This window comes from Bactrocera tryoni, chromosome 2 (genome assembly GCF_016617805.1).
Source record: "Bactrocera tryoni isolate S06 chromosome 2, CSIRO_BtryS06_freeze2, whole genome shotgun sequence".
NCBI classification, from domain to species: Eukaryota; Metazoa; Arthropoda; class Insecta; order Diptera; family Tephritidae; genus Bactrocera; species Bactrocera tryoni.
Genome location: NC_052500.1, coordinates 76,084,453 through 76,112,096, shown reverse-complemented (window position 1 = coordinate 76,112,096; position 27,644 = coordinate 76,084,453). Strand labels below are relative to the sequence as shown.

The following is a 27,644-nucleotide window of genomic DNA, read 5'->3' as shown; positions in this document are numbered from 1 at the left end:
AGAGTCCCGAAATTTCGGGACTGGAAAATTCGGGATCCCGAAATTTTTTTGTTCTGCATGGCCAACCCAAAAAAAAAACCGAAGAAAAAAATATGCCAAATTTTTTCGCTGGATCTTTTATATAGAAAAAATTTTCTATTTATAAATTTTCTATAATTATCTATTACTGGCTATTCGCAATGAAAAATCTTAACCGAACGGGTTGTATAAGATTTAAGCTCATGTGCAAACCTCTTTTAATTCTAGATACATATCTATATACTTTTTTTTAAATTTAGTTCACTCTATTATTTATTTGGAAAATACCGAATTTTTGGGAGTGGTAATTTCGGGATCACGAAAACTTCGGTTCAAAGTGATGTTTCATTCCAACCAACATTTCTACTTATTTAAACTTGTATAATCTTAATAGTCCCGAAAGTTCGGGACCGTTAACTTCGGGATCCCGAAGTTTTTTTGGTGCGCAACATAATCAAATATACTTTGGGCTTCAAATATACCAATTTTTTCGATCAAACTTAATTAAAAAGCCATTTTTCGCTCCAGGAATCATATTTTGTGGCTTTTCACAATAGAAAATCAAACCCGCATCGGTATTAGACTTAACTCATTTGTAAACCTCTTTTAATTCAAAATATACACCAAAGGATAAAACTTTTTAAAAATTTACTTTATGGTATAAATAAAGAGCAATGCTTGTATGCAATGACTTCACAAAGTCGGACCGCAAATGAAAGTCAATGCTTATGCACAACTAATTGCAATTAAGTGTTGTTGAAAATTCTAGCACTCCCATGCAAGAGTTTGCAAACTTTCCACATACACCCATACATCGACAAAACCATTGGCATGGAAACTAATGAATATGAATATGCCGAAAGCTAATAACTTCTCATATTTTCACGTTATGTAATTTTGCAAATGAAGCTAGCACTAAGTTGCCGTTTGCTGCTTTAAGGTTTTGGCATATATATTTGTTTTTGTAGTTGCTTGATTCCTTTATACTATATCTGCTTGTGTCGATATGTTGCCAACGTTTGCTTTTCATTTTGTTAGCTTACGGCAGCGCTTTTGGCATGCAATTTACACAATGTATTAATTAATTTTAAAATTGGCAGCAAATTAGAGAATTACATGTCATTTGTGGCGTTTGTGGAAGGCGGACAATTTGAAAGCGAAGCAACTTCGTTTGGGTAAATGGGAAAATTTGTAATATTTATTCACGAGAATGCTAGTAATTTCTTGATGACCAGTTAAAGTCGTAACAAATATGAGAGATATGTACACTTAGAGAAGTTTCCGACCTTTTACTAAACACCTTTTACCAAAACGATTCCGAAAATAAAGGTGTTATTTCCAGCAAGTAACCGCTTAGCTCATTTAATATCAGAGAGAGAAAAACCAAATACGAAATCTCCTTTAACAGTTCTACACAGACATCATCCGCAGAAAATCATTCCAATCAAGCTCATCAGCAAGTTAATGCCATAACTACTCTTACGACAAGGTCAGTACTAACGAGATGACTAACGAGCTCAGAAAAAGTAAAGAGAGGAAATTTCAACTTTTTTTTACAGATCAAGCAACCATATGGCACTCAAAATACTAATAATCGGTACAGGAAAACATATTAACTTTCGAAAAACTAAATTAATGGGTGATCCAATTCAACGTTCGCTACTTAAGAAAAAACCCTGAAGTTTCAGCTTTAATGGGGAATGTTTATCATCATTCGAAAGGACATTCTTTAGCATTAATTTTTGAAAGATCATCCTTTTAAATGTTGGCTATGACTACATCTCAGGTGGTCCTTCCGTAGAGTTTAATTTTCGGTGACTCTCTCGAGCATTTCGACTGGTAACACGCGAGTGACATGCGCTATGTTTTGTTCCAAGGCCTAAATCGAAGCGGAATTGCCGCATAGACTTTAGACTTTACATATCCCCACAGTATAAAGTCTAGTCCTGGATTTCTTCAGGTTGCTCTTCGTCCCAACTGCTCCAATTTTGCTTTTTTACATTCCCATTGAGTCATAAATAGGCCTCCTCGCTGAAGAAAGTTTTGCTCGTAAACGTCGGATTGTCTTGGAAAGCGATGTCGCCAAGCCGTTCTATACGTCAATCCGAGTTGCTGCGAAAAACGCTGAATCGACTCTCCGTAGTTTTAGTGTACACGGCTGCTATATTTTCTTTTAAACTTTTGCGACTGCGAGATCCTTCTGGCCCAAAGTGTAGTGCATGAGGTTCTCTTAACTACTTGGAAGGTATACTGACTGAGCTCTGTCCCATAGACTCACATGCGATGAAGCTACATATCTTGTTGAATGCAAATTGTCAAATTTGTAAGGTAGAAGTCGAAGTGGAATCAGCCAGACACTTTCTTCTCAACTATCCCACTTTTGCGATATTGAGCTTGAAACACTCGATAGACAGACCTTCGAAGAATATGATAAAGTGGTTGGAGTTTATATTAACACATTTCTGGTAAGCTCCAAACACTCCATCAATATGTAAAGGTGCGATCGTTAGCAAAGTAAGATGTGATTGTCGATAATCTTTACAATCTTTCACACAAACTCTTCCGTAGCAACAGTAGAACAAGAATCACCGCAAAACTAAAAGTTTTTTTTTAGGATTTTTGTGCTTCAACTAATAGAATGAGATTTGACTGCTCTTAATTTATTTCGTACAAGCAATAAGTAGATAAGATTAATGTCTACTGATGAGACAAGGCATTAGAGTTCACATAAGCAGAAAGAACAGAGACTTTTTTCCGAGAACGGATCGACCAAATTGTCTTCAACTTTTCCATTGATTTTAGGATCTCTATGTAAGGGGAGAGGTATGAAATTTTAATATTTACTTTGTGATGTGAGGAAGAAAGCTTGGGCATTTAGAGGATCGAGATATTAGTAGTGACGTGGATTAAGTAAATGAATTGAAAATTAGAAAACCTCAAACGTTCAAGATACTATACAAATCTGCAAGTTTGGCTTTAATATTGTATACTAATATAAAATAATCGATCCAGGTGTGAATGGAACCACAAAGCAATGGAACAGTTCATACCTATAAGTGCCTGCCAAAATTTAGTTCATCGTGGAGGTGAATATACTGTCTTGTGAACAAATTTTTATTTTCAGTGTGAAGTCACTGAATATTCCGGTCTGAACGATATGTGAAGCAATATCTTCCTGGTGATGCTCACCCTCCCTTATGGTACCACTTCTCTTTCCAAGCAGATATCTTTAGAAGTAGATATCATTATAGGAAGCCATGGTGTTTTTCGAACAAATTTTGTACGGTTTTAAATTTCAGTCAAACAAATTGGAAATAGTGCTGCTTGCCATGTACAGTTATCACTCTGAATTTAAAGTTTTTCGATAACCACAACTCACTTTTACAAATAATTCAAAGCAATACCTGGCCGACGCTGCGTAATTTATTTGCAATCACAAGAAGCTTAGCTATTTTCCTCTCCTTCTTGCTTCCCTTCTCTACTTCCTCTCTCCACATATCTTACTCTGACTCATTTACCTTAAGACTTCATGGTTTCTTGTCTTAATTTTAACTGCCCACCTTTGACACTAAACATTTACAAATTTCCTCAGCTGATACAAGTGTGTCTTTGAACTTTTCCGAAACTTTATTTGCGGTAAAACGAATTTCTTCATGCACACAGCGCTCTCTTATGGCATTTTGTATATGTATATGTGTGCGGGTGTGTATGGCTGCAATGTTGATTTATTAGTAGGGATAGCATTTAGTAGTCGGTCGTTACGAAAAGTTTGACAGCGTTAAAGTCTCGACTTTTGTGGTTTTACGTAGAAGTTTTCACGCCGCTTATCGGCTGAGTGTCAGAGAGTGCCGTTGGAGTTTCGTATTTCAATTTTTTTTAATAGAAAATATTAGTTTTGATTTGGTCTTTTACGAAAGTTTATTTGAAAGGTAAACGTTGTTATTTTTTGCTTTCGACGTCTTTTGCTTTTGTTTTACTTTGAAAGTGAAGTGAATGTAAATTGTGGCCAAGCTGTCATGGACGAGCAAGAGATCTAATTGCGAGAATGGACTGTGCTAAGATAGTACTTAAGTTTTAATTAAAAGGTGTGGATATTATCGTAGGAAAGTGTGTTGGTCTTGTGAAATAAAACAATACATAGTTATAGACTTCTTTGAAACATATATTGGACTAACTATACTAAGATTCCGGTATACCTGTATAGCTGCTTGAAAACATTACGAGTTAAAAGCTCCGCTTTCGCATTAAATATTCTTTCTCAATAATTTTAGTTCAAGCCTGAATAATTATTGGCTAAATATCTGAACAATATGGGCTCTGAAAACGTTCCAAGAAGATCCGACGTTTTCGAGCCACATTTTGTTCAGCCATGGGGTCCATTTCTGGCTCAATGGGTACGTAAACAAGCAACATTGCCGCATTTAAGACGAAGATCAACCTGAAGAGATTCAAAGCCCGCTATTCCAGAAAAACCAAAGGTTTTGGTATGGTTTGTGGGCCGGTGGAATCATCGGTCCATTTTCCTTAAAACGTATTACTGGTGGGAACGTAACCGTCAATGGCAACCATTATCGCGTCATGACTACGTAACCGGTCGATTGGTCACCAAGATCGTGTAATTTCACATCGTTAGACTTTTTCCTGTAGGTTATATAAAGTCCAAAGTCTATGCGAACAATCACGCTTCGATTCAGGTCTTGGAGCAAAACATCACGCGTGTCATTCGCCAGTTACCAGCCGATATTCTCGAACAAGTCATCGAAAATTGAGCTCTACGGATGGCAAACCCGATGAGTTTGTAAGAAAAAACACGTTTACTTTGGGTATAAGACCTTCAGAATAGCAACGAATCGCTGCTTCCCTGTTCCCTAACGTTATGGCACAGGCTCGCGCAAGCCTAGCAAGCATTGATCAGCAAGCAGCGTACAGGGTTTGTCCGGAAAGTAATAGGACTGAGTCGATTTGAAAAAATTTATTGAACCAATCGTTACAATTCTTTAAAAACTTTCAAAATAGGCTCTTTCTGCGTCGATTCAGCGCTGCCAGTGCGCTTTCCAAGCATTTAAGGCATCACGAAAGGCATTTAAGGCATCACGAAAGGCATTATCTTGAGAGCGGAGGTACATGCTGCTTGGATCCCCTTTTTCGTCTCAAAATGTCTGCAAGGAAACAAAAAAAGATTGAATCTCTTGAGAACTTCCATATAAAATGTGGCGTTGACGGGTTTGTTCAGAGAAGCAAATTCATGGTGTACGATGCCTTTGATCTCAAAGAAGACAATGAGCATCGTTTTCACTTTGGATTGGCTCATTTTTCCTTTTTTTAGGCGAGGAGACGCCGGCGTGCGCCACTCGGAAGATTGCCTCTTTGTCTCGGGAGTACACTCAAAGATCCTTGACTCATGTCGCAGATTTACCGAGTTTAACACAGAATTTAATCGTGTACCTTTGCTCTAAAGAACGTTGCATTTTCGGCTTACACCACTCACAGAAGCACGACGCGCAAAAATATTTGTCCGGACTCTCCAGGTGCTCGGAGACAACTGACCAGCTGCTCATTCGTTAGCTAGTCGGTGCGCGCCTCTGAAGTACAGTAGCGGCGGAAGAAAATCAGTGCTAATACTTTCCGGACAAACCCTGTACATGAGATCTCGAAATATTTCTAGACCATAGTGCAATACAAAAGAACTTCTGAGTTTTAGCTCTCCGCAAAATCCACCTTGCCGTAATGGTAGAAGTTCTTATTGGACACTCTGCTGCTAATAGTCATGTGGCGAGTCTCATGATTTAGGGCACGAAAACTGAAAAAGTTGAATGAAGGAAGATGAAGTGGAAACATCTAAATACATTTTCCTCCACTGTACAGCTTTTGGTCCCCCAGCGGGCAAGGGATAGAATTTGCCCGCAGTAAGGTATGATTGTCGTAAGAGGCGACTAAAATCCAATACACAGTAAGTCTGCTTTTTTGGCTTACCTCGAATTTTAGCCTAGTCTCGTCAGAAATAGTAGTACTATAATAATCAGCTGGAACTGTTACTATAGACTTTGAAGGAGTTTCCTTCTAATGAAAAGACATTGGAAGTTTTAGGGACAAAAGTCAGCAGTCATTGAGTCTGATGGGTGCTGAACTGGTAGTAGCAATCTGACCGGAGACTTAAATCTGGTACCAGGGGAAACAGTTAGCCCAAGGGGTCGGTTCAATCTGCTGGGTTTGGCCCTTTGGAGAGATTCATGGTGTCTGCGGCCGCGTGCCGGAAAAAGGTGGAAAAGGTATCTATCCACCCGAAGAATTGGAACCAAATGATACTATGATCTATGTGCGTTTAAGCACCAAGGGGTTAGGACGGCGACCGCAAGTACTCACGTAAATCACAACGTTTTTGTCTAGCTTTTGCAAGACAGAGGTTGTAACATTTCGGTAGTAATATTTTTGGCGAACCACGAGAGAGAACCGAAATTGATATTAGCCGGCTCATCAAATTTGGGGCAAGCTCTAAGCACATTGTCGATATAATAAGGTATTTTTAATGCGCGCTTAGAAGCTCTGGGTAGCACAGCTGACCAGAGTTTCTAGCAGTGAAAGGGGTATAGTATTGAATTTTAATCTGGAGAACTGGAGATTCTGATCTCTGCTGATCACTTAAGCAAACTAACAGGATTATGGCTGGAGGTCTCACGTTTCAAGCCAGAAAGTCACGTCTATTTTAGCTGATGAATCTCGTAGTAGAAGAATTCATTCAAAAATACTAACACACGTTGGATAGTTTTTAAGGGAAACAATGCAAATAAGCGAAACCTTTTACTTTCACTAAAAATTTGAGGACTGAATACTGGCCTTCCGAGAAGTATAAAATGGAGCTAGAAAGGAATTTTCTGTAAAAAGATTTCGAAAGGAGACTCAAATATAGGAATATCAGAAGACTTATGTTGAATAGTAGAATCTTTAACAAATGAACTGAGCAGCCAAAAGAGAGCTAAAATGTGCTCGGAAAACGTTAACCTTCTGGAAACAGTTTGAAAGTCACTGGGATAAGTTACACACTGAATGTGCCTTTTATCCAAAAATATGAAATAAAACTGAAACGCGCGCGAATGGGAAATACAAAAAATTTCCCAACGTCATAGATTTGCTTAGAGAATAAGAATATGGTTTAATCGTACAAAGCAATGCCTTCTATAAAAGACCATTGTCTCTTCACATTTGAATTAAAATGTATCATAGATCCCTAATACAAATTCTTCAACTTGTTTAAAACTACATAACACATTACACTAAATTTGAGCACATGGAGACATTTGATAGTTTTTTTAAGAAAAATAACTGTGAATTATATAAAACTTAAATTATATAGTTTTTTTAAGAAAAATAACTGTTAATTATATAAAACTTAAATGAACAGTTATTTTTCTTAAAGAAACTATCAAATGTCTTCGAGCGCTCAACTTCAAATCAATAACGAGAAAAGAGAAGTAACATTTCTTAAGAAAAACACATTTGTACATTGTATCCCCACCAAAAGGTTTTAGTATTCATGAGGGCTAAACACCCTTGTGCGCAAAGAAAAAGTAATAAAAAAAAATAAATAAAAACTGGTAAAGCGATTAGAAATGCAAAGTGTTGAGAAGTGAAATCCGATTAGGATCCCACAAAAGTGCAATAAAGTACATGCATAAACAACAAAGTGAATAAAAGGGGACAAGACAGGAATAATAAGTGCGATTGAATGAAGAAAATGCAATAAAGTAACTGAGAGCAGAAAAAATAAACACAAAAGCAAGTAGTATTAATGAAAAAATGTAAAAACGGAGTTGGATTAGTACAATAGTACATTGTGAGAAAGAATTAGCCGTTAACTGTAAATAAAACCCACAATATTTACCAATTATTCATCAATATTTATTTTGTCGCCTTCTAAGTAATCCCCACCAGATACAATAAACTTATTTTTTTTTTCGTTTCTGCGATTTTTCCAATCCTCGAAACACTTTTCATAAACACTTTTTGGGATGGCCTTCAGCTTCTTCAGCGAATTTTTTTTTGTCTCTTCGATCGAAAGCGTGTTCTACGTAGCCGTAGTTTCAGTTTGGGGAACAAGAAATAATCACACGGAGATAAAACTGGTGAATGCGGTGGATGTTCGATGGTATTCATTGCGTTATTGGCTTGAAATTTGGACACAATCTGATGGTGCGTTATCAACGCATAAATTCCATGAGCCATAAAATCCATTCCAGCCGTTTTCGATGGATGTTCTCACTTAAACATCTCGATACGGCCAAATGGAAATCCCTATTGGCCTCTGTTGCTCTGGAACAAATTCATGATGCACCAAACAACGAATATTAAAAAAAAAAAGAATGAGCATCACCTTGATTCCACTACGATGATTGCTGATTTGTTTGCATATCAAGCTCATAAACTTGTGTCTCATCGTTCTCTATGAATGTGGGATCGGAATCGCATGATCGCGCATGTCCAAAGAGACCTGCTTACGACACTCTTTTTGAAAACACCAGCTTAACTCAGACGAATCGAGCAAGAACGTGCTTCATACCCAAAATAACCATTAAAATCATTTCAACGGACTCGCGAGAGATGAGGAGCTCTCTTGTCATCTCCCTAACACTTTGCAGATGATTTTCAAGCACCATATCCTTTACTTTTTTAATATTTTCATCGGTTGAAGAGCTCGGAGGTCGTCCGGAATGAGATCTCATCCGCACAAAGTAGGAACTAAGGTTAGATCTGCACCGATTTGAGCCATATTTGATTAAGATTGACAGGAAGTTCGAAAATCCTTCTTTTAGGCAGATAGGGCAGAGGGAAGTATTATTGTCGAAAATTCAATCATCCTTATATTAGGTAATATGCGGGAGCTAAACGAAGAATTGAACCAATTTATCCCTTTAAGACATCAAGACAAATTATTACCAGAAAATTGCACTCTAAAATATTCCCGCATATAAATTGGATTAAAGTCGACCAAAAGTATTATATAAAAGTCTTTATATTAAGTGAATGGACAGGCACGAACCTAAAACTAAATACTAATAAGACGGATATGGTACTCTTCACAAGGAAGTACTGCAATGAAAACATACTTATCAAGTATCTGGGAGTAATTTTGGACAAAATTCTGCCGTGTTGACAGTTCTTGTCGAGATAAAAGAAGCAAGGCTGTCAGCAAACTTTCGTACAAAAAACCGATGGAACGGGTACAACGACTAACTATACATAACAGGGGCACTACGGGGATCATTCCAACGCCGGCAATATTAAGGTTACTCAACCTACCACCAGTCCACATTGCAGTAGAAAGCTCTACGGCAAAATCAGCAGCAAGTTTGTCGGCATTAGGTGAGTTCTCTACAAAGACCTTCGGGCATTACTCAATAAGCGGCGGTCTGGTGGACAAATTGGATCACATAACCGTGTGCTTTGTTTGGGAGAGAAGGTTCCATGTCACACTAAAGGAGATAGATAGCGCAGAAGCCTGCGACACTACGGCGGAATTTACACAGATGGATTCAAAATGCCCAATGGGCTGATAGCCGGAATCTACCGATTAGAGCTGGATCTCAGGTGGCCCTTCAAGCTTCCGGATTACTGCAGTATCTTCCAAGCTGAAGCATTTGCAGTCGGGAAAGCGGTTGAGATAGCTAACAACGAAGGATATAACATAAAAAGGATAAATATATGTCGATAGACAGGAATCAAATAAGACAATAAACTCACTTCGCATTACGTCAAAGTATGTTCTTAGAAGCAGGGAAGCCTTAGATGTAGCGGATGCCACAAAGCATATATGCATATTGGGTTACAAGCCATAAAGGAGTAACGGAAAACGAAGCAGCTGATGAGATTGCCAAAAGTGGTATCCGTCTGGCTACTGAACAAGCACAGGAAATAGGGAAGTCACTAAGAACGAAATTGACGAATGGTCTGACAGCCAGATCAGGGCGAGATGGAATGATTTAAGTGAATACAGGATCGTTAAGATCTTATGGAAGATACCCTTAGGAAAATTCACCTGCTTTTTACACACGGTCTCGAGAAGACTGCCGGAGGGCTGTTGGCCTCTTGACAGGTCAAAACCTACCGGTATTACATGCGAGCCGGATGGACATAAGTATGTGATAACGATACATGCAAAAAATGCACTGGAACACCTCCTATGCCTTTGTCCAGCGCTAACTAGAGCTCCACTCAAGCCTTGGAGTTCAAAGAACTTTACGAAATATCAAACACAGACATCAAGTCGCTTTTAAAGTTCGCAAAAAACGCTAACGTTCTGTGTGACAGACGCTGGAACAATTCCTATGCTTTTGTCGAGCACTATGTAGAACTCGACGCAAGTATCTAGGAACTTTGGAGTTCAAAGGATTGGACGAAATATGAAACGTACACATTAATACGATCTTAAAGTTCGTCTATTTAGTTCCACTACCATAGGATTAACTGATATTTTCAATAAAATATCAACTATGAGTTCGAAGTGTCAGATATTTGGTATCCAGTGCTTTAAAAAGCTTCGATCTCGAATATTTCCATATTAAGGTTGCCCCAACTTATAAGCCCAAGCTTGGCTTTATATATTTTAAACAAACCGGAGCCATATCAAGTAGTTCAAAATTACATCAAATCGGAATTGGACGTAGTTCTAAATCGATCCCATAGAGTTTCAGAAAATGTTATGCGTCGTTGCGTAGTACCATTTACATCAGAAATACCGTCATACATATACAACCATAGAACTGCCGTAAATTGCCAGCTTGTTAAAGTACTTGCCACATTTTAGGAAAAACACGGTACTGCAGCTGTTTTGAAGAGAAATCACAAAAACAAATTTGCTGCAACGAACACTAAACATATGCACACACAAAGGGGGATATGCGAATGCATGGACCCGGTATGTTAGTACTAAAAAAGTGGCAGCAGCCAACAACGGCTGGTGAAACCCCGGCAACTGGCAATCAGCAGTCAGTAGTCAGCAATGCGTAAATACACAAGTGAGAACATTTTTTGCGCCCCTGTGAATTGCACACTTGCCACGCCGAGCAAACACCCCCCGCACAGTCAGCTAACTAAGTAGCAACAGCAATAGCAACAACAAATGAGAACTGTGCCGTTTCCTGCTTGACATAGCAACGGACTGGCATATCCAACACTCCTGCGGGACCCCATGGTCGGTTGCGTGGCACATGTCGCTGTGCGATTTTTTTTCTGTCATCCGTTTATTTAACTTTTTTACTAAAGCACCAAAGGGGCGAGACTATCAATTCGCTACGGCATTGCAGGGAAGCAGCTTCTTTTTTCGGCTGGCAACACCAACATGCTTGTATGCGCGGTGCTTCTGCCAGGCACTAAAGTAGTTGGAACCTGCCGCTGTGTCTAGTGGTTACATGATGTTGTTAGCCGGGTGCCTGCGGTATATGCGGTGTTGCGTTTAAAATGCTGCATATTTTTGGGCGCAGTAAAGTAGATGTTTTTCAGCGCAGACATTTTCAGCAGTTAGCTTTCATGCAAGTAGCAAGCGTTGCTGAGTGCAGTAGTTTGCTTAAAAATTGAGCTAGACGGCCTAAAAGTAGGCAACGGTTTTTTGAAAGCGTAGTGAAGCATACTATATATGATTAAATTGCATGTTTTCTTAACACAAAAACCATTTTAATAAGAGTATAAGTCATAATTAAGACCTTTCAAAAAAGGTTTCGCCTAAAAGTAGGCAATATTTTTTTTAAATGCTCATATTATTATACAAATTTTAGCTAAGATTCTTACATTGTCTTCCCGCAAAAAGAAAACAATTGGTTTTCGCGCCGAAAAGTACTATGTGTAATACTTTAATCAGTTCTATCGATACACATACATATATATGTATAATAAATTAGAAAAGTTATTAGCCTAAAAGTAGGCAACAATAACAACAAAGTTTAATTTTTCATATTTTTATATTAAATTTTTAATTAAAATGCTTCTAATAACTTTCCCTAGAAACAAAATACAGTCAGAGGCCTAAAATTATGCAAAGCTATCGGCCTAAAAGTAGGCAACAGTTAAATGAAAGTTTAATTTTATATTAAGTTTTGAATAAAAATCCATGCAATAATCTTCCTTGACATCTAAATTAAGCCGAACGCCTAAAAGTATGCATTTTTTATTATCGATTTTTTGGCAAGGCCACAAACTTAAAAGTAGGTAACTTTTTGAGTGTCTTTGTGTCTTTTCTTTACCAAGAAATTGTTTTTGAGCGTCTAAGAAACTGATCCCTAAACGGAACTGAAGAAAGAGAAAGTAGATTAAGGGACACACCTGGCGCGAAGCCTAGAAAAAACCTTTTTGGAAGTTACGTACAAAAAAAAACTTTGAGGGCACTCTTATACGTATTTTAAGGATAATTACAAAACAAATTAATTAAAGCGTTAAAAGATAGACTAATCTATATAATTAAATTTGGCTCCTCCTTTTTAAAAGGCTTTAATTTAAAAACTGTTTCAGATATTGGGTCAAAATTTCAGTATGTTATTTTTAAAAGTATAGCCTGTGAAAAAATATGTTTTTTTTTACTTTCATATTGTATGTGCTCCCTAAGAGAGTAGTAAAGTAAAAGTGGCCTACATTTAGGCGCATCAAAAAAATAGATTTTTCTAATTTAACTTTGACTTATGATCCCAGAAAGATCGACCTTTTACGTGTTGTCCAAATTTCTGAAGGAGCACACCTAGTGTAAAATTAAAAAAAAATACGTTTTTTGAAATGCCTAAATGTAGGCTTCTTTTAATTACTGTCGTTCTGTGTAGAAGAATGGGAAAATATTTAACTTTCATTAGAACTTTTTAAATAGACATGATTCAGGAAGTTATCAACTAATGAAAGTAATGACATGACATACTATATAATAGCCTTGAATCGATAAGAATTTTACGATAAAGCTTTAATCTCGAAAATCGATTTTGTTCTTTAAATAACGGTAAAGGCCAACTTGTTATTACTTTTCTTCAAATTTTCAAACTTATAGATAAATTTTTGAATACATTCCCTGAAGCAATATGAGTTAAAAATTCGCTAACCATTAATTTCATCTGTAGAGAGCAACCATTAAATGGAAAAGTGCTTTTTTCTCGACTAACCGCCACTTGGAGTAACTGCATGCAGGAGTAAGTGCTTTTCCCCAGAGTAACTAACACCATTTGCACTTTCATGGAGTGTAAAGCAGAGTTGCCACAAAAAACGAAAACTGCTTCGACTAACTAGAATATTCAAATAAAGTAACTTTAACAACTAAATAATGACGGTAATGCATTTTCCACTTTAAAAAAGGGGACCAAAGGCTAGAGTAACTGAAAGTTAAAAAATAAATAAAAATAAAGTCGATCGTTTGTTTGGTGCATAAAATATGGGTGTCGAGCGCAAATGCATTCACTTTCGCAATTGCAAATGCGCAACAAATTTATAGCATGCTTTTAGGCGAATTGAAAGTGAGGAAAACCAAAATATATGTTTATGGAAACTAGTTTTTTTTTAAGCTTTATGGGAAGGCTTTTCACATATAAAAAAATTTAACATGTCTTACATGGTCTTAAAGGGTGCACCAACTGATCATATTGGATAGTCGAAAAAGGCTTTTCGTATTTCTAAACAAACTTCAACTTATTTTTTTATATTTATACTAAAAAATAAATAAACAAATGTGTACCAGGGAAGCATTGTTGTGCTACACGAACTAATACAGCATCGTCTCCGTAAGCTTCACAAATATCATTGGTGGCTTGCATGGCATGCTTCCCTTTTTTATACAAAAATTTCAAAATATTGCGAATTTTTTCATTATTTTTTCCCATTTTTGAACAGCTGTAACTTTTTTCAACATCCTCGATTTTTTTTAAGTTAAATGAAGCTTAAAATCTCGCCTTTTCAGCACTATATGGTATGACACAATATGATTAGCAATACTGCAGATATACTGCAACGACATCTATTGCCAAAATACGAAAAGACTTTTTCGACTACCCAATATTTAGTCTGAGCTGAATAAAAATATATATTTTTTCAAATTTTAAATTCAATATAGCCACTATCTCTCTTAGTTAAAATGTATTTTTATATTTTTACAGGGCGTCGTTGCGTTCAGCTCGCAGGGTGATCGTATTGCCTTAACCCAGATCGAACAAATGGTGAATGGAAAATATGAAAAATTGGGTTATTACGATACGCAATTGGATAATTTAACGTGGTTAAATATGGAGCAGTGGAGTGGTGGAAAAGTAAGTACAGCTAAATTTAACTTCTTATCATAAAAGAATAAATTTTTACACTTGTTTAAAAATGGTTTTTGATTAAGTGAAAATAATAATTGAATTATTTTTATTTTAACAATTAAATTAGTGTATGCTACATAGAAAAACTTGTTATGAGTTTTAGTTCAGAAGGCCAATAAGTTTGCCAAATGGCGAAAAAAAATTATAAAAGGAAGTTTTTACGAACAATGTTGTTGTTATACATATCTACTACCTGTTATAAAGTTTTTTATTTTGTATAAATTATTTCTTCCTTCTAACTGTTGTATTATTATCTTAAACACTGTGAATAGAGTAACAAGGTTAGAATACACATCTCTAAAAATTTTATGTTTAATGTCTTACTATATTTCCTGTAAACAACCATCTTATAGCCTCTCTAGTCCATTCCAGAAAAGATATGAGTTGGGAAATCTTCGAGGATTTAGAAAGAATTCCTTGTCAATGAACATAAAATTGCTAATGAATATAATTCAGTAGAACCTAGGACAAACATGGAACATCAATATTTTGATCCCGAAACTTTGTTATACACTTATTTATTAAATTTTCTTATCAAAACTATGTACTTAAGTAATATTTCAAGAGCTGATAGCACAAAGCTGGTGACAGCAAGATTTTTCAAAATAGCAAAATAGCTTAAACGTAGACAAGCTTCGCCGTATTCTCGATTAAAGCCGAGAAAATCTTACTAAACGGCTTTTTTAACTCGAGAACTATTATCCAAATATTTAGTATTTAGAAATAGTTAAGAACTACACCGACATGTATGCTATGTTTTTAAAAAATGCCTCCAAGTAGACAATATTTGGCAAATTTTAGAATAAAAGCGGACAAACTTTAATGCATACTCATTACGCAGACATTTTTTACTGGAAAACTACTATCCGAAGCTTTAACAAGTTGAAATAAACAATGAAAAGTTAATTATATTTCCAAATAACGCTTCAAAGTAGGCAATATTCTACAAATATTAGTGAAAAAATAGGTACGAAATATGTTATCGAGAACATTGCTGTTTTTTTCAGAAAAAATATTACCAAAAATGTAACGAGTTAAGAGAAACACCGAAATGTATACTATAATTTTAAATCACCTCCAAAAGTAGGCTACACTTAACAAATATTATTATAAAAGTTGGCAAACTTTGCTACATTCTAAACATTCGGATATATTTTACGAGAAAAGTATTATCCAAAATGGTCAACAGTTAAGATATCCGTAGAAGTGTATACCATGTTTTTAAATAACGCCTAAAAGTAGGCAATATTTCACAATTATTAGTATAAAAGTAGGAAAATTTTGATGCTTCCTCGATATTCGACAAATATGTCTTTTATTAGCAAATATGGAGCCAGTAATGATAGAAGAAGAGTTTGCTATATTTAACAAGTTCTAAAAGTAGTAGTAGTACTTACTGGAGGAACAAAAATGTTTAACGTATAAAAAAAAATTGTGTAGAAGGAACTGGTTCTCATCCTTCTATTGAATACTTTGAAATACAGCCAAAGGTTATTCTACTAATTTGAAATTTATAAAAAATCTCCTAGCAATATAGTACAAGTTCATAGATGAGACAAAGAAAAATTGTATGAAAGTGACTGGAACTCGGCCGGCTCAAATAAGTAATATAAATTTAATTTTGGTGCTTTGCCGTTGAAAACTTTGATACACAGCCAAAAGGTAGGCCACTAATTATGAGAAATTTAGTTAAAACGATCCCAGAAAAGTAATATAAACATATAGATTACGCTAGAGAAAATTATATGAAAGAAACTGAACCTCAGCTGCCTTTTATAATTTCTTTTATTTCAAAAGAAGTCAATATAAATTTGATTTCTCTGTTTCCCGTTAACAGCTTTGATACACGGCCAAAAAGTAGGCTACTGGTTATGAAAAAATTTGCAAACAAAAAAGCCCCAGCAATATAATGCCACAATATTGAGACTAAGAAAAAGCAAAAATTAGATTAATGAAAAAATACTCACATCGAGCGCTCAAAAGTATGCATTACAACTATTAACTCTGCAATTCAATGATTCATGATTTAATTTTTATAGGCACTTCATGGAATGGCTTTCAGCGCCTTCAACTTTATCTCTGCGATCGACTGAACACCGATGATTGTTGAATTTTTTTGCATGTCAAACTCATAAACAGAACAAAGAAGTTATAATTCTCTCTTTATGAATGTGGAATCGAAATCCTTACGATCAAGCATGTCCAAAGAGACCAGTTTACGCAACTCTTTTTGAAAAAAAAAGTCAGCTTAATCGGCATGAATGGAGCAAGAATGCGTTTCAAATCCGAAGCCACCAAAATCATTCGGACGGGCCCGCGAGAGATGTCGACAACACGACACTTGCCTGACAATTCTCAAGCGCCACGTCCCTCACTTTTTTAATATTTTCATCAATTGAAGAGGTCGAAGGTCGTACAAAGGCATGTATTCATGATCTCTGGGCCGTCTTTGATGGTTTTAAACCATCAAAAAGACTTGTGTTTTTGGTAAAACTAAACCAACATTGAATGAAATGTCTTGAGAGAATATCCTCGCTACTTTTCTTAATATCTGAAGAAGATGAACTGTGAAAAGCATATCTGTTGTCGCCACCGAAATGAAAACTAGAGTATCAATTCAAATCTCTAAGCATTCTGCAAGAATTACTCGCTTTTCATTTCCTTTCAAGCTATAAACGTCCATTAGCGCCTGCCTTAACAAAAACTCCTCATACCGGCTTTAATCCACCCACATATGAGACGTGAAACTCAATCATATGCGCTAGCCATTTACTTTGGTGCTGCTGTCGCTCTGCCTGCCAGCAATAAAAAGCGCCACACTTTGACTTAACAAGTCAGCGTCCAAACCAACCAATTGGAAGTCCATAGCTACAGTTATTTCAATGCCACAGCCTACACCGAATATGTATGAAAGGCAAGTGCCGGCGTCCTTGACTCGCATGTTCTTGCATATTTAAGAAAATTATTCAAATAAGCCAGCAGCTCAATTCACACCGCCGCTCAAAGGCGGCAACCGAGCGCAGCACTCAGCCACTTCACAACAACACTCACAACTCACTCACTTCGCGCCAAACGCTTAACTTGAGCAGGTGATAAAATGAAGCTCACTTCAATGCGCAAAGCTAAGGTGGTAGAAAGGATGTTCGCACAGGCATATATACACAGCTATGCATACATACTAATATATGTATATATATATATATATTCCGAAAGTGACTCTGCAAAAGTGAGTCGGCGCTCTTTTATAAAGCCTTTTCACTACCGACTTGCTGCTGTTGATTTGCTGACGGAAGTGCTTGAGAATAAATCATTGCTTTTTTAGGCAAATTCACCAACCTACAGCAACAACAACAAAATCACAATTTCAGATTGTGTTGAAAAATAAAAAAATAAGTACGCGCCGAAATCACAACAACTGTCCGCTAAGCGTACAAGAGAGCGAGCGAGTCGGACTGAGTATGAGTGTGCCATGGCGTATACGTGAAATTGAAGGATTATTTGATTTCGTGCGGCAAATGGATGTGAAAAGTGCACTTTACCAAGCGCCAGTGGGCAATGAATTGAATTTGTCAGCCGTTGTGTAGACTCTAACACCAGCACAAACATATTTCATATACACAAACACACGCATATTCATACTTGCACTCGCCTATTTTATCTATTTCCACTACACACCATTTCGGCATGTCGTCGATATTTTAATAGGCGCGCAGAGTTAGACAGCCGAAGAGACTACGAAATGCCTTGCTTGCTGCGAAAAGCAGGCAGGCGCTTGACTATCTATGTACATATGTATGTGTGTGTATATGTATATTCATAGGTGTGTATGTATGCATGCCCCTGTGTTTCTGAAAATGGCTTCTCGAATATGCAGAGTGAAAATTGATTACACCCTTGCACTAGCGACACACACAATGCACACACCCACAAAGCAGCGTTAGCCAGTTATTTGAAATCGAATCGCTCGCTAACTGTTAAGCATTTCAAGTGTGCAACTGCAATCTAAAACGTATTTATAAATGTGAATGCCTCACTTTTTCCATTTTACCCACTAAGTGTGGTGCGCACACCTATTCGTAGCGCCAGTGATATGTATGTGTGTGTGTGTGTGTCAATTTACATGCATTTGAAGTTGAATTTGAATTGCTGGCGTGAAAAAATTATGCTGCTCCATTTGGGTATGCCTCGATTGTGGCACGTTAGGCGCAGCCGAGTGTGAATGATATATTTACAGTGGAAAAATGGTGCAAATTGCTTTTTGCGGGTTATTCGCACACACGAGTGGAGCATCAATGCAGTGATGGCATTAGTAGACGGCGCGGTGGGGCGTATACGTATTTTTTTTTGTTGAGTGAATTTTAATTATTGTTATGTGGTTTGTTTTGGCGGTTCAGTGGTAGGGCATTGGAATTGATAGCTTGCTGACAGCTGAAATACAGTTAACGGAGAGTAATCAGCGCTACTGTACAGCTTTTGCAGTAGTTACATTTATGTACGTACATATGTATGTATATGTATACGAAAAATCACTGACTACGCCAAAATTTTTATTATAAACACAAAATCAATTAACTTAATCCGGAGGTTTAATTTTATTTATTTGAACATGGTTGCCATATTTTGAGAAAAAAATATGTCTTTCAATTTGTTTTTATCCTAAACAGCAATTCTGTAAAATAATTAATTTTTATATTTGGGTAGTGTTACCATATTTTGAAAAAAAATATTTCTTTCAATTTTTCTTTATTTTAAACAGCAAATCTGTAAGTGCAAGTGTAAGTGAATAATATTCATTTTTTCATTTGAACAGGGTTGCCATATTTTGAAAAAAAAACATTTATTTCATTTTTTTTTTTATTTTAAACAGCAAATATGTAAAATAAGTGAATAATATTATTTTTTTGATTTGGGCAGGGGGTCATATTTACAACAAAACTGTTTATTAACAAAATTTTATTATTAACCCAAACACTGTTAAGTCAATGAGGTAGAAATAATTATTTTTAATTTGAACAGAGTTGCCATATTTTAAAACTAATTGTAAAAAAATGTTTACTATAAACATAAAATCTGTAAAATATGAAAAAAATTGGGAGTGAAGAGAAGTGAAAGGTTTTTTGCCACATTAAAAAAATTATTTCTTTTAATGATAAATTTATTTATAAAATTATATCATTTATACCGCAAAAAACTTATTGTTTCAACTAGTTAAAATATCGATTTCACAAATACCAGAAAGCAAGTTCTTTGAAACTAAGATAAAAGGCTATTGAAAGTACCAAAGTTTTTTCAATAGGGTTGCCATGGACTGAAATTTTTTATGTTATATTAGCGCCACTTTAGGAGCATCAGCTAAAACTATATTTTCGTAACCTATTATGAAGTAAATACAATTAATTCTGAAATCACCAAAACCATTTTTTTTAATAAGAGTTGCCATGCACCGAGAAAATTTTATTTGAGATCAGCTCTATGTACAATCATCGTCATGTATGGTTTTTGATAGCATTGAACAGACGTATATATGTATGTATAGTGCAGAAAGCAATAAATATTTTTAAGTGAGTTGCCGTATTTTTTAAATTTGTTCAACATATAAGATTCACCAAAATCATTCAAATCTAATGCAACATAAAGAATGTAATAAATATTAAGATTTTTTATGCCAATAAATTTTTTAGTTTTTTTTTTTGAAAATAGTTTTTTTTGAAAAAAAAATAATTAAAAAAAATATAATGCATAAAAATTTAAAAATTTATGCAGATTTTTATTTTGTTTTAGTGTTATTTGAATGTTTTGAAAACAATAGTTTTAAATTGTTTTGCAAAAAATGTTTTTTATATTTTAATAAAATTAAAAAAAAAATGTTTAAATAAAATTTATTTAAATTTTTTTGTTTTTCTTTCTGTTTAAAATGTATTTCATTTATAATAGACTGTAAATAATTTTTTTGTACGTGTAGATATTTTTTTTTTTTATTTTTACCACATGAAAAAAATGTTATGAATATACAAGCATATAAAGATATAAAAATTTTCTTACTTCTTTTTAACAAATTGTTTTTGTTAAATGTTTACACATATAAGAACTTTTTTTAAAAAACATTTCTAACAAAAAAATTTTAATATACAAACTAATACACAAAATTAAACTTATTTTTTTCCGTTAATAATTTAAACTTATTAGAACTAAAAACATTTTAGAATTAAATACATTTTTTCGCATAAAAACGCAGACATTAAATTAAAATATTTTTTTTATTATAACCTTTTATAAAAATTTTTCCTTCATAAAAACTGATAGTCATGATTAACTAAAGCAATTTACTAAAATAAAATTTTGTGTTAATTAACATGTGTAACCACTTTAAAAAAAAAATAATTTTTCAAAAACAAAAAATTAATAAAAAAAATATATAACTAATACAAAGAAAAATAAAAACCTTTTTTCCACGAAAATACCAACCAAAAATAAATTAAAATATTCTGTTTTTTTTGGTTTAATACAGACAAAATTTCTGGAACTTTTCTGGAATTTTTTTTTTCAAGTAAAATTCTTCAAAATACTAACAATCTTAGCTGCTACTATTGAATATTGGCCTACATCGCAGCATTCATATCAACTCTACAAAGCTTCCCACATCGCCTACTGATAAAGAAAATGAAAATAACAGTAAATCCTCCCTTCTTTCACTCCAACTCACTACACACTCATTAAAGACTTCCGGCGTTCACAAAGCGCATGATGTCACCAGCACATTGCAATTAATCGCTTCTTCTACTTTACTGCCATTTTGCATGAGCAAAACTTTTCCCCACTGACTAGCCGCCTTGGCATTTTTCAGTCCGCCCTCGCAGAGAACTTGCGCACCACAGCATCAATGACAGTTCGATTGCCTTAATTACTGATGAAGTTGCGCCGTTCCCTCTGCTGGCAGCTGCACATTTAAATATTACATAACCGCCTCTACCTCGGCGACTTGGCGAACTCTTTGCCGCTTGCTTTGCGCTCAAGTTCTTGTGTTCGTATGTATTGAGGTTGACAACTGCATGGCATTGCAGTTAAATTGCTGTCGCTGGTAATTCTTTGCATGCTAATTTTGCGGAATGCCAATTTGTGCCAATTCGTACGGTATTTTGTTTGCTCTTTCCCCCCCCACTTTCATTTTAATTTTTGAGAGCTCTCTCTCTTTTTTTTTGTGTGAAATCTCACTGGAATAGTTTGCGCAAAAACATTTAATGGCAAAAGTCGCAAGGCATTGATTGATTTTGGTCGCAGCATTCGCTCGATTGCTTTACTTTCTTCTTGATTCTTGCTAAACTGGGGCAGGCAATAAATTTTATTCGAACTGCAGTTAGTGGGAGCGAGGAGGAAATCTCAAGTGTGGCGCTTGGATGAATTTTTAATGAGTTTATATGTATCTGATTTTAATGTATGCGACTTTTGAGAGTCTTCGTGATTTGACAGAGAATAATGATGGGTTTATTGGGTGAAAAAGTATCGCTATGAGTGTTGCGTATACGCCTAGTGTCAAGTAAACCCTATTTCTGATGAAGTATTAAGGTGGTTATGTCTTACAAATGTATGTTTAAAGCACCTTTTCTTAAGCTTTTAAAAATTGTAGTAACAGCTTTCATAATTGTTCGAAATGACAATTGAAACAGCAAGAAAATAAACTTTTTGCAATATCTTGTGCCCAGCGCCATCTGGAGTAGCTTTTTGAGGTAATATTTCGCCCATTTCAAATAAAAGATAAATATGGTAAGACTATGTTCTTCTTCAAATCTCATTCAAAATACACGGCTAATCCACTTTCGCAGATACTCCGCTCTCGTCTATTCGACTAGACAATAGAACTGTGTTCCGCGAAATCTGACTCCGAATAAAAAGCTAATCGACTAACGCAGATATTCCGCACGCAGGGTCATCTATTGGATTCGATATTTTTAGACCAATTATGTAGACTATGTTCTTACCGAAATCTGATTCTGAATAGAAGGCAAATCGTTTTTTAAGGTATTATGCTCTCAGCGCCATCTAGTTTAGATTTTTCGACAACAATATGTCGGGTATTTCAAATAGTAGTGGAGTAGACTATTGTTTTCCATATGTGCATACTCAAGCTGCTCTCACAACCCAAAAATTATTTTTTCCAAAAATATATTGTTCAAAATTTCAAATAAAATATAAATAAGCAAAAAACATTTTTATAATATTTTTCAAATTTTGAACACATTTCTAACCACAAAACTTTTATTTATTATATTTTTCTAAATTTCCAGGTACCTCAGGATCGCACAATTGTACGTCGCGTCTTACGCACAGTATCGCTGCCATTATTTGTCTGTATGTGTACAATTTCAAGTTGTGGTATATTAGTAGCCTTAGCACTTATTGTATTCAACATATGGAATAAGCATAGGAGGTGAGTACTTTAAAGATTTATTAAATTGCGCTCAAATTACTAAAAGCTTGAGAAAATTTTAGCATTGCAAAGAAAAATATATATGAAATATTATTTTGATCGAAACTATATAAATGTAAGTTACGTTGAAATTTTGAAAGTATTTTTTATTTCATAAAAAAAAGAATTAACACCTAAAGAAATTATACTACATAACCCTTCGGAGATGAACCAAGTGCATAAAATATAGGAAAAAGTAAACCTCTAAGCTCTTAAATTAAGCGCTCGCTAAAGTGCCACTGAACAAATAAGCAATTTCATAAATCAATGGAGAATTACAAAAATTAAGAAGTAATTAAAAGTATCTAAAAAAGCATAAAAATAGGTTGAAACCAGAGAAGCTCAGCTCTAAAATAGTTGAAACTACAGCAGGAGATACCAGGACTCGTCTCGGCACTGCAATAGGCTGCCCACACAGTGGAGTGCTATCCCCCTGTTATGGAGTCTTATCGTGGAAGACCTACTAGCTAGTTTAGCTAACTTACAATGGAATCCGCTGACAAAGATACGGGGATGGCATTGTTATTATAGCCAGAGGTAAATTCTTGAACACTCTTCTCAAATTAATGCAAAGAGGAAACTGAGATCGTCCCGTTCACGAGACGTAGGTCCCTGCCCAGCCTCAGGAACCTAATCCCTGGTGTCCGAGAGGTAGAGATAGCCAACATGTTTGCTTGACACCTGAAGCGTCTAAAGCACCAATGGTGTGCAATCGACTACCTGGTTAATCTTGGAACTGCAAACCAGGTGGCTTGGGCCTCAAAAGCTGCGCAGGGGCTCCAACTATCGAAGCTGCTACGACTTGCATACATCTGCTCGTCGGGTGCAATGCGCACTTGTCCAAAGGCAGCACTTGAAGTCATGCTCTCCATACCTATGGGAAATTTTCCAAGCATTATTTAAGCAGAAGTCTTTACCATAAGTCGAAGCATAGCATAAACCTCCAATGCAGCTATCGCGTCGAGCGTATAACTCTACTTCGAGGTAGTCGAGTGCTACTTGCATCTCCGCCTATGAGATCAAATTGCTCCTGGTGCTGGAGTATAGAGGAATGCTGAATAGCCCAGTGAAAAGTACCCAAGTGCACCTCATCTGGGTGCCCGGTCACAAAGGTATAGCCGGGAATGAACAGGCTGGAGAGCTCGCCCGCACCGAAGCTTACACAAACATGGTAGGATCTGAACTCTTCATCGCAATCCTTATAACTTAAAGAAGCTGCACCGCAAGGAAGAAGGAGTAGGTAAAAAGAGGTATTAGCAACAACTCCAAAACAAGCGGCATACCAAATTGGTAATATGGGGTTATAACATCAGCAGGTAAATATGTAATCATTCTGCCTAGAAACAAACTCAGGCTACTTGTCGCATTCTACACCGGCCACTGCAAGCTGAAAAAACACGTGGTCTAGCTTCTTGCGCAAATTCCTGGTTCTGCGACAGGGAGCCTGAAACTCTAGAACACCTGCTTATTGACTGCATAGTAATCTCAAGACGCCAGATAAAAGCATCTATGTTTCCAAATAAGAATCTCATCGCCTCACTAGCACCTAGCAGTATGTTGGACTTTATCGAAATGCTGGGGCTAGGTGAGTCTTTATGATTTAGGAGAGGGCACAATAGACTTAAGGTCGTGGTGCAATCCTCATTTATCTATCTTATCTTATCTCAATAGGTAGATTTTTTAAAAAGCTCTAATAAATTGCATAAGGCTGTTTAGAAAAAAGTATTGCAAACAGCGTTGCCACCTATCAAAAACAAAGAATTTTATTAAACATATAAAATGTTATAAGCAACTATTCATGGATTTTTTGGGAAAGTCGCCAACTCCATATTTTAGTAACAATTTCATAAACCTAAGGAGAATTACAAAAATAAGGACAAATTTAAAAAAAATAAAAAATATTTAAAAATTGTTTTAAAGGTATGGGATTTTTTCAAAAGCTCTTCTAAATTGTGTAAGGCTGTTCTAAAAAAATTGCAAACAGAGTTGCCACCTTATACTAAATTGTAAATTTAAAAAAGCATATAAAATGTTATTAAAAACATAATAATAGTAGTGTGCCTCCAAAGTTTACAATTTCATAACATTAAATTAGAAAAAGTTTACAAATAGAGTTGCCACCTATTAAAAATATTTTTAAAAATTTCTAACGAGCACATAAATTATTATCAGCAATTATATAAGGAGTTTTTGCTAAAATCTTATTTCAAATAGAGTTGCCATCGCGGCAAAAAACCGCAATTTTTAAACGTTTATGTTAACCTACCTAAAATTACCAAATGAAAAGACCAAATAAATTAATATCTAATAAAAGGGAAATTAAAAAAAGTGAAGAAGGGATTCATTTTCTGAACATTCACTTTACCGAACGTCGCCACGCAGAGTTACCATCTGTTTAGAATATATATTAATAACTCAGAGACCTAATATTAATAACAAACAGAATTGACACACTATCTATATCTCACTCTTTCATCCTAATTAATAAAAAAAAAACCTTTCGCTCCCTCTCTATTCTCACCGAATTCTTTAATAATTGGCAATACTCCACTTTCACACTTAATTTGAGATAAATACTTCCTTCAGCTCATCAGTTTTATTTAAAAAATTGTTACATTCCTACAGAGTTTCACTACAACGAATTCTCTCCCCGCACTTGACTTGCACTAAGCAGCAAGTAACATATCACAATAAGCCATCTTCTCTACAACAAGTGTAATTTTTCCATTCTCCAGCAAATCTCAGCTACATTTCACCCGGCCAGGACGACTAGAGCAAATGCTTAACGCAGTTTAAATTGTTTCCTTTCATTAGCGCGCTGCCGTTGATGTGCTTAATTAAATGGAAACGTACAAGTGATAGGAAGACGAACGAACGCAGTAAAAGAAATATTTGCTAACTTCAGATGTTGCAGCCAATCCCGGCTGCAAGTAAAACTGGAAATAGAAATGTATTGCAACAATGTTGACAGAAATTACAAGCACATTGTTGCATTTGACTTTAATTTGTATGCTTGAATTGTGAGCTTAGTAGCACGCAGGAGCGAGCCACTGGGCACAGCTTTGTGTGGGTGGGGCATAAGAATATGTGTAGTACAGGAGGTCCAGATTCTAATTGCTTGCAATTTACTTAAGCAGTGAGTTCATTTGCTGCACATAGTGACCGCAAATACAGTTAACTGTTGACGAACGCTATTGAAACTGCGGTTACTCATACGACGTGTGTACCACTAGTTGAATGCCCAAAGAGCCATGTTAGTTTAGCATATGCTTAGAAGAAGGCACATTTTTGCATTTTGAATTAAAAATTTCTCAGAGAATTTCAAATGTATATTGAAAATATATTTTAGATAGCTTTACTTGGAGAACCATTTAATATGTCTGTATGAAGAAAAATCAAAAAACCCAAATTTATGAGTTTAAAAATTTATAAAATCAACTGTCAAATGGTAAAGGATAAAGGATATTTTCTTTCTATAATTTAGTTTAGTAAGCGCTATCTTAGTTAAGGTTACAAATCTGAGCTTGAAGACAATAAAATTAATCTAAAAATGGAACTTGAGCTCAAATAAAGGTGTGCAAGAGGATTTTTTTACTGCTCGGATGCTAACGATAAATTCAATGGATTCCTGGTTTCAGAAAACCATCACCAGCGATTAGGTTTTTTTTTTTTTTTTTTTTTTTTTTTTAGTAGGGGGAAGCATCGAAAGCCGAAGTGCGGAACTTTAATCCGCTAAACCTAACCTACTCCCAACTCAGGACTCTCCCACGGAACCACCGGCTAGGTATTACTTCGTGGGAGGGACAAGACATTTAAGTCTCCTCTATTTCGCGGACTGACGGACGCCTAGTCTGTTGAAAAGATCTCAGTTTGGTCATTATGAACGCTGACGCTTCGCTGACAGCTTTCCATTTATTAGTCGACTGACACATGAGTGTGGTCAAGTTATCGACCGTAAAACTACCACCGAGTGTGGTTTTTAGCTGTTCCCTTGTATTCGAAAATCGAGGGCAATGAAATAATACATGTTCAGAGTCTTCTATATGCTCTGTACACGTCGGACAGTTCGGACTAATGTCATTGTGGAATCTGAAAAGGTAGCTTCTAAAGCATCCGTGTCCACTAAGTATTTGGGTCAGATAGAAATCTAAGTCCCCATGTCGTGTGTCTATCCACGTGTGGATGTCCGGTATAAGTCGATGGGTCCAGCGCCCTTTGGATGAGGAATTCTACTGCTCCTGCCACATTTTAGTACTCTTGTTTCTCTCCGGTCTATCTGGGTCCATAAGCGCTATTTTTCAAGGCTTAATAAACACTTTAAGATCCTCAAAACATTATTCAAATCATAGAATAGTGAAAAAAAAAGAATTTTTATTAAAAATGATTTTTATGCCATATTTCTACAAATCAGACACTTTGAAAAACCTTGTTGTTAAACCGAACACTTTGCTAGCAAACCTTATATAGATTAGGAACACAATCTCTCTGTCTCTCCCCCCCTCTCTCTCTCTCTTCCAAATTAAAACTAATAAATCTTATTTTTTCCCTTAAGTTATCTGTCGCACTTTCCTGCCACCTCTTTTATCCATGCTCATTCTTTTCTCGATCCTTTATTTCCTTATCTATCTTTCATTCCTTCCTGTGTCTTCCTTCCATTCTTTATCTTTTCATCCTTCCATCCATCCATTATTTCCCTCTCTTTCTATCTCATATAATGTTTCTCTCCAACTACTACACTCTTTTTATATATCTCCACATCTCTTGTACTCAATACCCATCCCTTTATTATTCTCACCCTCTCGATCTTACTCTAATCACTCACAGTGTCTCTATTTTTACATTTTTCT

The 27,644-nt window shown here is 35.7% G+C and overlaps 1 protein-coding gene across 1 annotated transcript in view; it reads left to right on the top strand.

The window, feature by feature from the left end:
* The window catches only part of LOC120768864 (gamma-aminobutyric acid type B receptor subunit 1), a 147,393-nt gene that overhangs the window by 76,699 nt on the left and 43,050 nt on the right, over positions 1 to 27,644 (top strand). Inside the window, exons 7-8 of the mRNA XM_040095619.1 lie at positions 14,130 to 14,279; positions 22,616 to 22,758. Of these exons, the coding sequence (XP_039951553.1) occupies positions 14,130 to 14,279; positions 22,616 to 22,758 (293 nt within the window). The remainder of the gene's footprint in view (positions 1 to 14,129; positions 14,280 to 22,615; positions 22,759 to 27,644) is intronic.